Raw genomic sequence first — 13,225 nt, 5'->3', positions numbered from 1 at the left:
ATAGTTCTTCAGGCACTCTGTCTATCAGATCTAATTCCTTAAATCTGTCCATAGTTCTTCAGGCACTCTGTCTATCAGATCTAATTCCTTAAATCTATTTGTCACCTCTACTGTATATTCATCAGGGATATGATTTAGGTCATACCTGAGTGGCCTAGAGCTTTTCCCTACTTTCTTCAATTTAAGCCTAAATTTTGCGACCAGTAGCTCATGATCTGAGCCACAGTCAGCTCCTGGTCTAGTTTTTACTGACTGTATAGAGTTTCTCCATCTTTGACTGCAGAGCACATAGTCAGTCTGATTTCTGTGTTGACCGTCTGGTGATGTCCATGTGTAGAGTCATCTCTTGGATTGTTGGAAAAGAGTGTTGGCTATAACCATCGTATTCTCTTGACAAAATTCTACCAGCCTGTGCCCTGCTTCATTTTGTACTCCAAGGCCAAACTTGCCTGTTATTCTGCTTATCTTTTGGCTTCCTACTTTAGCATTCCAATCCCCCATGATGATAAGGACATCATTTTTGGGTGCTAATTCTAGAAGGTGTTGTAGGCCTTCATAGAACTGGTCAACTTCAGCCTCTTCAGCACCAGTGGTTGGGGCATAGACTTGGACTACTGTGATGCTGAATGGTTTGGCTTGGATTCGAACTGAGATCATTCTGTCATTTTGGAGATTGTATCCCGGTACTGCTTTTCCTACTCTTTTATTGACTATGAAGGCTACTCTATTTCTTCTGAGGGATTCTTGCCCGCAGTAGTATACCTGATGGTCATCTGAATTAAATTCACCCTTTCCTGTCCATTTTAGTTCACTGATTTCTAAGATGTTGATGTTCAGTCTTGTCATCTCTTGTTTGACCACATCCAGCTTGCCTTGATTCATGGATCTTACATTCCAGGTTCGTATGGAGTATAGATCTTTACAGCATTGGACTCTCCTTTCACCACCAGATACATCTGCAACTGAGTGTCCTTTCGGCTCTGACCCAGTCACTTCATTCTTTTTGGCGCTACTAGTACTAGCCCTCCACTCTTCCCCAGTAGCATATTGGACACCTTCCGACCTGAGGGGCTCATCTTCCGGCGTCATATCTTTTTGCCTTTTGGTACTGTCCATGGGGTTTTCATGGCAAAGATACTGGAGTGGGTTGCCATTTCCTTCTCCAGTGGATGAATACCCCTACCTATAAAATGTGGGAAGTTCAGTTCTTTGGGAAGTTCAATTTTTGTAATTGTCCATTCACACAAAAGCTTTGGTTCAACATAGTGGAACACAAGGGCTTCTGCTGTTCTTCCAACATACTATTTCCAAGCCAATTCCAGTTTGAATGCATTTCTCTTTCTGCAATTGAGACCACCTCATCTCTCAATAATGGGAACTCTCAAAGCGCCTCTGAAGAGGATCACAGTATTTAGGTTGCTTCATGTAGAAATAGGTGACTGTTTGGACACCCAGACCTTTGTTATCCAGAACTTTAAAGATTAAGAACAGCACTTTGCATTTTGGCTGGAAATTGCCTGGTCACTTGTAAAGCTGTTAAACCACTAGCTGAGGCAAATTCTTTCCTTGGGCATATTCTATCAGCAATATTCTGAACTAGTTGAAGTTTCTGGATAGTCCTCAGAGAGAATGGGAATAAGGCAAAACACGTTCAGATAAGTTTGTGGTATTTAGAGGTTTAAACTATATCTTTTAAATCATATAATAGAATGAATAAAAGTATGTAATAGAAGTATATAAATTTTCTGTCAATAGAAGAGTATAAATCTCAGACGTTTTACGCGGGTTCTTCAAAGAGTTTCCGCACTTTTAAAAACTCTATTAAAAATTTCAAAAACAAATTACATCACTCCTCTACATAGCCACCTTACTTTGCAATGCCTTTTTTCCAGTGTCATACCAACTTTTTAATGCCATCAGCAAAAAATATATAAATTTATAAAATATACAAGTGTTGAAACTTTGTGAAGACCCCTCATATATGCATTTTCATGAAATTAAGATACAACATTGTGTGAGTTTACAGAGAAAAAAATTCTATTAAATGCAGTGCAGCTCTTTACCCCCAGAACGATTTTATATTGGGTGTGACAAATCAGTACTTTTCTTCCAATTGAGCAAACCTTAGTGACAGTTTGGTCCTTTATTGCTCCTTTTCTCTTCCATGGAGAATTTTTGTTTTAATAGATAATAGTATTCTGAACAAAGTGTTAAGGATTTGTTGTCATTTGTTAATATGAGCAGCTGTGCAAATGTTGGGTATGGGAAGGCTCTTTCACATCATCTTATTAATATCTAGATGTGACTACACAGGTTTGCATGCTATACCTTTCACACTAAGCAGCAATAAAATGTTAATGATGTGTTGCTTTTTAGGAGTACTTCTGTATGGTCCTCCAGGTTGTGGTAAAACCTTGATTGCCAAAGCTACAGCAAAGGAAGCAGGTTGTCGATTTATTAATCTTCAACCCTCAACACTGACGGACAAATGGTATGGGGAGTCTCAGAAGTTGGCAGCTGCTGTTTTTTCCCTGGCTGTAAAGCTTCAACCCTCCATCATCTTTATTGATGAAATAGGTAAAATGATGTATTTATTTTACCTACACAATCATAGTAAAACACTGCAATAACGTAAAATAAATGCATCCCATTGGCAATTGATCCTGTGGGACAGGGATGAGCAGACTTGCTGAACAGAAGGGCCACATATAGTAAATATCAGATGTTTGAGAGCCGCAAGTTGGGTGCCCATGGGCAGCAAGCGGGCACTTGCAGGTAGTGGTTGTGGGCAGCAAGCAGGGGTCAACGGGCAGCGAGCCATGAGCTGCAAAATAAACTCAAAGAGCCACATGCATCTCCTAAGCCTGAGTTTGGCCACTCCTGCTATAGGATAAGCTCTGCTGGGTTATTCTGCAAAGTATGTGTTTTATTTTTAATAGCAGACAATGGAATCACTTTTCTAACACAGTTTACCCTGAGGAAACAGAAAAGCTATATTGCTAATACTTAATATTGGCGCATATATATATATGCGCCAATATATATATTTGTGTTTGCTATAGGAAGAAAAGGAAACGTTTTAACAGAACTTTTATTTTTATTTGGATTCAGGAATTGATAGAGTGGCAGTGCTATCTCATCTTCTCATTCTTGGTTTCTTTATATCCACTATGAAATGCCCAGTTTGGTGTTAAAAGTCACATTTATGCAAATGTTATCTTTAAAAATATTTTCACATTTTAATTTTCTTGAATTCTTGGAATACAAGCCAGATTGACAATTCATAAACTGTGAGTTTAAATTAAAACATTTAATTTATGTATGAAGCTCATGTTTTATATGCTGCATATATCTCATAAGAGCAAGCCAGGAGACATGCCAGAGAAAAATAAATTCTATACCAAGAAAATATAATTTCTCTGCTCAGAACAAATCAATGCACATGCTTCAATTGAGTGAGTAAACAAACCAAGAAGATGCCCATTGCAGCTGCACCTTGCATAACCCAGGCAACTATGACTTAGGACTTCTCAGCAAAGTAGTTTATGAAGCTATGATTTAAAATTAGTTTCCAAAACCTACAGACTTGCATACAGGTACACAAAGCTCATGCATACCCTGACTCCCATACTATGAATACATTTGTTCAGGACTTTAGAGTATTAGCATACTTTATTCTCTGTAGAATTTGCTGCATTTCCTGTTGTTTATGTAAACAGTAATTGAGTGTGAGGAGGAGAATGTATTTAGGAAAAATGCCTGAATGTAACGCTACCTGGTAGGTATGACAGGCTTCTCTATTTTACATTTTTACATTTACATAAAATAGCCATGTGTCAGCAGCATTCAGTGAGAAGGCTGAATTTACAATGATTCATGATCTGCATTGCTCAAATAGTATGGTAGTATCTCTTTTCAGGTAAGCTACATTGGACACGCACAAGAGCTTCATCATGCCTGTTGTGGTTTTTTACTTGCAACCACAGACCCCTGTGCCATAACATTAAAATTACTTGATTTTGGCATGGGGAAGGGGGAGATGTTTTAAAAATTAGAATCTCCTGGTCCTTGTATGTATCTCTGAAGCAAAAGTGCATATTCAGGGTGTCTTGATTCTGAATATGCACTCTTTTTTTAAGCCTACCATATGATTCCTACAGGACCAGAACCAAATTGCCTAGTGTGGCATTCTTTGTGAAGGACAGACAGACACTTGCAGGCATTAGATCAACCTTTCTGTTCTGGTACCATATGTTTTGGACTTCAGCTTCCATCAGCCCCAACCAACATGACCAGTGAGCAGAAATGCTAGGCATTCTATAGTCCACTGAAAACTAGCTACCCATGGACTGCAGTTTTTTTATTTCCACATTTACCATATTGTAGTCTGATTTTTAGAGGTCTCTTCAGTTTACAATATGGCTGGAGGGGACTGGGCAGGAGAGAGGTCTTCTGCATAAGAAGCCCAGCTTCACAGTTAAACATAAATAGTTGTGTGGTTCTTAGGAACTTCATTGTGTTGTATGTAACTTCTCAGTCACTGTATATTGAATAACACTTAAAGCCATATGGGTAGCCAGAGTTAGAGCAACACTTGTGAATTCTGGAATTATCATTAATAATATAAAACAGGGAGGCCATAAAGTCAAAAAGCACAACATTTCATTCCAATGTTTTCTTAAAATTCAGATTCTTTTCTACGAAGTCGTTCCAGTTCTGATCATGAAGCTACAGCTATGATGAAGGCCCAGTTCATGAGTCTCTGGGATGGACTGGATACTGACTACAACTGTCAAGTATGTACCAATTTCTCTCTTTTTAAGAGGGCAACCATAGAACACTTGTGTGACGTGGACATTGTACTGCTTTTCAGTGGTATACATTTGTATTAAGTGCACAATTCTTTCTTTCTGTAACTATAATAGCTTTATTTGGACTGTGAACAGTTCTTTGAGGATTATTTTTTTCGTTGAAGGAAAGGAAAACCATATACAATGGTTTTCACCAACTGAATGAAGAATAAGCAGCTAGTTTTTAAAGGCCATATAGGGAGATCCCCTAAGGGAGCTGTGGCTGCACAGCATGGCCTCCCAGGACTGACTTCAGTGTCTTGTAGATGGCCAAACAAGTTCTGTAAGTTTATTCTTTGCCTGTTTGATATTCAGTTTGATACTCTTTTGTTAGACTTAGTCATGCTTGGAAGGAAGTGTTGCCTCCAGATGACCTTGGCACTTTGAGATCCCTTATCTTTGAAGCTTCTCAGGCTTGAAAGACTTGAGCTGGTTATCTCATAACCACAGGATATTGTTAACGACTGGCAAAGACTGCAGAAATCAGTGGTAGAGCAGCAGAAGCATCATGCCAGCTTTGCTGTGAATAAATGGGACTGCAAACTACTGTTGAAATCTCTCTGCCCAGTAAAACAGTTGCTTGCAAGTAACAGCAGTAAATTGTGGGTTCATTTGACCCATGGTTTTCTTTAGCACAGGGCTTTCAGACTCAACTTACCTGGGGGCTGCTGGAAGTAGAGTCTGGGTGAGGCTGGGCCGCATCAAGTATTCCACCGCCACGGTGGTGGTGGGCTGCTCGTCCCGCGTTGCTCCCGGAGGCTGGCCCAGGCGCCACTGGCGCTTTGAAGGTCGCAGGTCCCCTCCCCCGTGCCCCACCCGTCCCGGCAATTGGCCCGCGGGCCGCGAGTTTGAGACCCCTGCTTTAGCATATGTTGGACATGTTCTACAACCAATATGAATATTCAAGCCCAAATTGACTCAATCAGGCATTGCTTTCTGACATTGCTCTGGACACTATATCATGGGTTAAACAACTCAGACTTAACCCAGATATTAATCATGTTTAACCCATGATTAACCTACAGTATCTGAGTTTGGACATCACATAGCAACCCCCATTGTTGGGTTCAATGTTCAGAATGTTAGCAGAATGGCACCTGACACACACACAATCTGCTACAGTTTTATACGAACTGGATCACAGTCTCATAATAGGAAGCCCCCAAAATTTCAGCTTCCATGGTGATGTGATCTTGTAAAACAAAGCTTGATTTCTTAGTACTGATGACTGGTGCTCTCTTTTCATCAGGTGATCCCTTCACTATCCTCTGCTTCAATGTGAATACATAAATATACATCTGTCAGTGTTACCTTTTTCAATCTTGTGGCATTATTTTTCCATCTCTAGGTGGCTTTCGCTCTTCTTTCATAGCAGAGAGTATTTCAAAGAATGTGTCCTTGGGATGCTTCGGACATGAGTTTTCCTATACAGAGAGCATTAGAATTGGCTTATCTGTGGCATAAGGGTATGTCCCACTGTGAGTGTACAGAGACTGTGTGTGGCTGCTGTGTTCATATGATACAAAAAATGATAAAATGTGGACCAGCACTAAGCCAGTGTCATTTGTGGTGCAGTTTTAGGAAGCAAGATTTGTATGAGTGCCCTGTTTTGAGTAAGCATAATGAATTTGAGTAACTCTCAGTCCAAGGTTTTTCTTCTCTCTTTGAGCTACTTGATTTGGAAATTGATACCTAGGTGACACATAATGCAGAATAAATAAGTATTACTCTGCACTAACTATTGATGTTAAATGTTATTTTCTTCTCTGCTCTGATAAGTTTGAATATCTGAAACCACATTACTTTTTGAAATGTATTGACCCTGGGGGATCAGTGTGCTTGGATGCTGATCAAATAATGTAGCTAATGCCATACTCAAGATAGATGGCAGAAGTAACATATTTATTACTAGCAGTTAAATATAGAGGTGGATGGCAATTTAGTAATGATTTCTTAAATTTGCCCTTTATTACAATATGTAACTAATGTGATAATTTCTTATGTTTTGGAGACGTACCTGTTTTGGTGCAAATTGTGATAGAGCTTTCAAATCAGTAGCCTTAAAACATTTTAGTAAGTTCTGGGACATACTGCTCATTAAAGTATGTTTTTCTAAGCTTGCACTCAAATAAATTTTAGTGAGGTTCATCATATTCATTCTTCTAATGTGCAAAAAACAAATGAACAGAGGTGAGTCAAATTTTTGAGAGTCATTCTTCACATCAACATTTGCATTTTCAGTGAAGGGGAGCCTTCCTGTGTCATATAACAAAAAATTAAATCTAATTTTCATCCAAGTTTTGGACATGGCACGGCTCAGGACTGTGGAGCAGAAATGTTGCTAGCCTTTTACATCTCTGTGATCATCTGCAGCCTCTGAACTAACCTGTGCAGCACCCTTCAGGGAAGTTCTGCCCACTGAGCAAGGGAGCTGTGCATCTCATCCACTTGTATGACTGAACTCAAGAAAGCTGAGTCAAAGAAAGAAAGAATTGACCGTGTTTCCAGTCTTGCTTCTTTTTTGTTCTGTTCTGTTCTGTTTTTTGTTTTAAATAATACTTAGGTGATAGTGATGGGAGCTACTAATCGCCCTCAGGATCTTGACTCTGCTATTATGAGAAGAATGCCTACAAGATTTCATATCAACCAACCTGTAAGTCACTGAAGATTTATCAACAGGGGGTTGTGCACCATGTATTGAAGATAAAGTATTATAGCCCATCCTCTTTTGGTTAGTTGCTGGTTGTTATGGTGTAGTTTATATTTTCTGTCCAAAGGGCCCCTTAAGTAGCATATGACACACTGGGCCTGTTCACATGTGACAAGTCATCCATTTTAAAAAACGGACTGTCAGGCTTGTTTTGTGCATGAGTAGGATTGAAGGACTGAAACTGCCTTGGTCGCCCTGTATGATGACCTGTGCTGGGAGAGGGATAGGGAGTGCATCCCTGTTGGTTCTCCTGGACCTCTCAGCAGCTTTTGATACCATCATCCATGGTATTCTTCTGGATAGGCTGGCTGAGTTGGGGATTGGAGGCACTGCTCTGCAGTGGTTCCACTCCTTCTGGCTGATTCCAGAAGGTGGTGCTGGAGGATTATGCTCTGCAGCAGGTCATTTTATCCCTCATGCTGTTTAACACCAACATGAAACTGCTGGGGGAGGTTATTTGGAGGTTTGGACTGAGGAGTCATCAGTACACTGATGACACCCAGCTCTACCTCTCTTACATCAAATCTAGGTAAAGCAGTGGCTGTGCTTAACCAGTGTTTGACTAGTGTGATGAGCTGGATGAGGTCCAATAAACTGAGCCTTTATCTAGATGAAATGGAGGTCCTTTTGATGGACGGCTCAGCTTTCCAGATAACTGATTTTCACCCTTTTCTGAACAGGGTTGCACTCTCCGTAAGGGACAGGGTGTGTAGTTTGGGAGTGCTCCTTGACCCAGAGTTATCCTTGGAGTTCCAGGTGACTGCTGTGGCCAGCAGCACTTTCCACCAGCTTCATCTGGTCCATGAACTATGTCCTTGGATGAGCCTAGCTACAGTGACCCATTCGCTGGTAACCTCCCAATTGAACTATTATAATGTGCGCTACATGGGACTGCTCTTCAAGACAGTCCAGATACTTCAGTTGGTCCAGAATAGAGCAGCCAGACTTTTGATGGGGACCAGTAGGTATGTGCACATAACACCAGTCCTTTGCTTTCTGCACTGGCTCCCAGTTGAAGTCTAGGCCCAATTTAAGCTATTATGACTTACAAAGCCCTACACAGTTTAAGCACTAGGTATCTGAAGGAATGTCTCCTTCCTTATACACCTGTCAGCCCCCTAAGATCTGGGACAGAGGTCCTTCAGGAGCCCTCTCTGAAGGAGATCAGAATAGGGGTTACCCAGAGAAGGTCCTTTTCTGTGGTGGCACCCTGGCTTTTGAACATGCTCTCCAGAGATGTGTGCTTGGTGCCAGTGCTTTATTCATTTTGATGCCAGGCCAACCCCTTTTTATTTTCCCAGTATTTTAAGATTTGATTGATATTTTAATACTGGGTTTTTAGCAGATGTATATCTTATTCTGTGCTGCCTTTTTGTTTGTTTGCATTGCTGTGCTGAGACCCCTTCAAAGGACAGGGCAAAAATGCTATAAATAATTTGATACACTGCCAGCCCCGTCTGATGAGGAACACCCCAATGGCATGTATAGGAAATGCAGAACAGCATGTTGTTCAAGTACTGTACAGGAGATGTAGTATGGGACTTAACAAGGAAATACTGCTTGACATCTGCAAAAATCTAAGAATATTCTTATTTTGTAACATTGCTGTGTTTTGTCTGCCATTTAAAGGCATTGAAGCAGAGAGAGGCAATCTTGAAACTGATTTTGAAAAATGAAAATGTAAGTTAATTGTTTCAGCAAGATGTTTTTCTGATACGATATAACTTGAAACAATTTTGCATGTATATTACAGTGTTAAGGAGCTGTGGGTTTCATGGTAGTGGACATGTAGGTTATTGTATTGTTGTAATATCTACCTGCCCCTTGAAATCTGGATATGAGGCCCTTCTGAAAGACCCATCTCTAAAGGACGTGAAAGGGATGGCAATTAGAAGGGCCTGCTTGGTGGCTGCCCTCCTGCTTTGGAATGGGCTTGCGAGAGAGGTCCCCCAGGTGCTTTTTTCATTTTGGTGCCAGGCAAAAACTGCCCTCTTTTGTAGGTATTTTGAGACCTGATGATACCAACTGGTTATCTATAAATGCTCATTCTACTATCAGCAGTTGCCCCACTCCGCAATAACTAGGAATTGTAATGTTGGTCTGCATTTTATTGTTGTTCTCTGCTTAGAGAACCCAGTCAGGTTATCCGGTGACCTATAAATTTAAAAATAAGTAAATAATATCTAATAGCTATCAGTTAAGCCAAAAGGACTCTACTTAGGTTGTAGCCTTTGTTGATTTCTTTCCAGTCCTGCCTCAACCTGAACTATTCTATGCTCTGTGTAAAATAGTTTCATTGTACTTACGTATGCAACTTTTTATTTGCTGATAGGTGGATGGGCGTGTTAACCTCCTCGAAGTTGCTAAAGAAACAGATGGGTTCTCAGGAAGTGACTTGAAAGAGATGTGTCGTGATGCTGCACTGTTGTGTGTCAGGGAATATGTTAATTCTACATATGATGAAAGGTACCTCATATTGACATTATATAGAGTCTTAGTGAGAAGATTCAGAATCAAGTGGCTGTCTTTACCATTCCTGGAGAGAACAATTTTAGATGTAGCTATCTGCACATAGAGCAGTGGAAAGCAGGAAGTACTTCCTATCTCCACACTCTTGATATAGAAACAATTTGCACATCTCTGCATGGAGTGGGTGGGAAGAAAATATTCACTAGTTCCCTTTTGGGTGCTTTAAGGAAGTCCAAAGGACAGGAAGTGAGAGTCACTCAGTGATATGATTGTTCCAAGAAACTACATTATATAGATAAACATAATCAGTCCTCCTTTGTGCGTGCGTGCATGTGTGTTCTGCTCTTTGTTATTGAAGATTAGGGTATCCCACCTTTTTAATTTATTACTATATTTATGGGGAGGGGGGAAACCTTGGTGATAAACATTACAGTATAAGATTATGATTATACATTTTATAGTACCATCTTTCCCTTGCTGGGAATGCTTTTGGACCAAGCACGATTCAGTAAGCATCAAAAACAGTGCCAGGAACTGCAGAAAGCAGATGCTGTGACATGGAAGAGCCTATTCTGATCCATCTTGGACTGGACTTCCAAAATGTTTGGCATTACCAGAAGGGTACATTTTGATGAAAATAGCAACTAAACAGGCAGGTGGAGGGTTCTGCTATCTTGAGTATCATTTTAAAGATGTGTCATGCTGCACTTGAGTCACCTTTTTGTGTGTGTCTTTTTGTCTGTGTTTCTTTCAAGCAATGAAGATGATGAAATTCGGCCAGTGCAACAGAGGGATTTGCTCCGGGCAGTTGAGAAGATGAGAAAATCGAAGGATGCAACGAATCAGAATGTTCTAATGCACGTTAGTTTAGACTAAGGCTAAGGGATGTTCTACCATGGCCTTGTTGGGTGACTATGTGATTTAGATGAGAGAAATCAATTGGAAGAAAAAATAAATGTTTCTGGAATTGTTTTTATATGCTAATATCTAAGTTATTGAAATTAGTATCTTGAAATTTGGATATGGACTCTGTGATCATGACACGGAAGAATGTAGTCCAGCTTGAAGGCAATGTCCTATTCCCTTGTTGCAGCCTTAAGTCTGTTGGTAGGTTCTACTGTGGCACATTATGGGGGTTTTTGGTGGGGAGTGGGGAACAGAACTTATGTATATATGTATGAGAGAATGTGTGTGCACATGTGCACAGAATTTGGGGGTGTGGGTGTGCATTGGTGCGGGTGTGCACATGTGTATGTGTGTGTATATATAGTCACACAGTTTTATATATAAATATATGTAGATAACTTGAATATGAAAAGCCTTTACTTTTTGTTTTACTTATTTCTGGATCAAACTGAACAGGACAATTAAATGATTCATGACATTTTCCTATTTTTCTTTACCTTAATACAAAGGCAGAATTCTGGTTTTGGAAACATTTTCTCCTTTAACCACTTTTAATTTATGAGAACCACTGGTGCCACTAGAGCCAATCTGCACTAGTGACAACTTAGGTAGAGAACATACATAAGGCTGATTAACTTCTCAATTTTATATGAATTCAATAAATTGTATTATTTTAAATATTTTTATACTGTCAGAATTAACTAATGTGACATTCTGGCAACTGCATATCACCAAAATTTATTTTTCTATTCCTGAATGGTGAATAATTTTCTTTCTTTAAGTATCTTAGATAGGAGCACCATTGCTAAAATTCCTTTATTGCTGCTGTAATACTTACTAGCAGTGGTAAATGGACACAACAGAAGATTATGGCATTATGTACACAGATTTGAATTATATAGTTTGCCTAGTTCCCTTCCTATCCTTATCTTGCTTGTTAAGTAGCTCTTCATGTTCAAATATTCTTCATAGCAGAAATAGAATGGTGAGTTTCAGGATTAATAATGAAAATTCATTCCTTTTTTTTCCTACCCTACATTTCAGAGTTATCCATTGTCAAGATGTAACTATTCCAATAAGAATAATTGGAATGCACTGAGAACATTCATACCTTTGACAAGCACTTGTTACACATTTAACAGTCATTGGAATGAGCTTTGGAAAAACTTTGCTTAAATTATGGAACTGAAGAACTGAACCTAGAATTTCATCAGCTCAGTTTATAACTTGATTCTGGTTATTCTTGCAGGTGCTAAGTTGAACATAACCATAACTCGCGATATTCTTGAAAGTTACATTCATTTGTTTTCCCAACAGAAGAACAAAAAACCTTCAAGATGGGTTTTGCTTTAAAAAAAAATCCTAGTGCATGAGTCTTTAGTAACCAACAGTTTGTCTGCTGAAGCAGTTCTTATGAGTTTTAACTGGATCTGTCCAGATAGGAACTCTGTTTCTTCAAGTGGCCCATCAGATATTCCTGGGAATGATATGTTTAACAGCTTCTGAGTTTTCTTTAAAAACAATTATTTGCATTTCCTTCTGGATTTGAGTTGTATTGTGTATGAACATTGAGGTAGTATTTCTTGCTTTCACAGCTAGTTCCATCAATAGGTCCATCTTACCAAGTTCTTAAAAAGTCTCTCTATGCTAGTAAATTTTGCAACATTAAATCTTGGATTGATGAGGTCCATAAGTAAATTGTGACAAGGTATTTGTTTTGTATTGGAAATCAATTTGGGTTTTTTGTTTGGTTGGTTGGTTGTTTTTGGCAGTTGAGTATTTGTGTTTTGAAAGAGTGAATGTCCTTTTTTTCCTGACCATGCCTTTGCGTTATTTCACCTTATTTACTATATTTCAATAAAACCACAGAATACAATATCAGTATACTTCTTTGAGCATGTCATAGAGATGCTGCCTGTTTCTACAATTTACTTTGCCTTGTAAACAAAAAAGTCACATGAGTTGAGCTAAAGTTGTCAAGTAATAGCAGGCCTATACCATAACTTGCACTAAAAGTGATGGCAGTTCTCTGCAACAGACTTGATGGATATACTTCCTTCTGACCCTATAGATAGATCTTGCCCTGGTCCTGTGCAGTATGCTATTAATTTCAATCAGTTGTAGATTACATCTGAAAAATGTTTTATCCCATTTTAGTTGCTTGTGCTTCCTAATTTGCAGTGGGAAAATAAAATTTGGGGACTATTTCTGAGTTCCTTTTAGGGATAATGGCAAGGATTGAAAGGTCAGAGCAGCTCGGGCAATTCAGCACAGCCTTATTACTGCCACA

General features: G+C 39.3%; 1 protein-coding gene across 3 annotated transcripts in view; it reads left to right on the top strand.

Moving 5' to 3' along the window:
• ATAD1 (ATPase family AAA domain containing 1) overlaps positions 1-12,811 on the top strand; it is a 27,806-nt gene extending 14,995 nt beyond the window's left edge. For 2 of the 3 annotated variants that reach the window (XM_044420595.1, XM_044420594.1), the window contains exons 5-10: positions 2,377-2,577; positions 4,690-4,796; positions 7,414-7,503; positions 9,190-9,240; positions 9,893-10,026; positions 10,785-12,811. In XM_044420595.1, coding sequence (XP_044276530.1) covers positions 2,377-2,577; positions 4,690-4,796; positions 7,414-7,503; positions 9,190-9,240; positions 9,893-10,026; positions 10,785-10,905 — 704 coding nt within the window. In that variant the 3' untranslated portion in view covers positions 10,906-12,811. The other variant, XM_044420596.1, reaches the window with a different exon arrangement.
• Positions 12,812-13,225: the final 414 nt, after the last annotated feature.

The sequence above is a fragment of the Varanus komodoensis genome, unplaced genomic scaffold (assembly GCF_004798865.1).
Source record: "Varanus komodoensis strain SLA01 unplaced genomic scaffold, ASM479886v1 scaffold11, whole genome shotgun sequence".
Taxonomy (NCBI): domain Eukaryota; kingdom Metazoa; phylum Chordata; class Lepidosauria; order Squamata; family Varanidae; genus Varanus; species Varanus komodoensis.
This window is presented reverse-complemented; position numbering and strand designations above follow the sequence as displayed.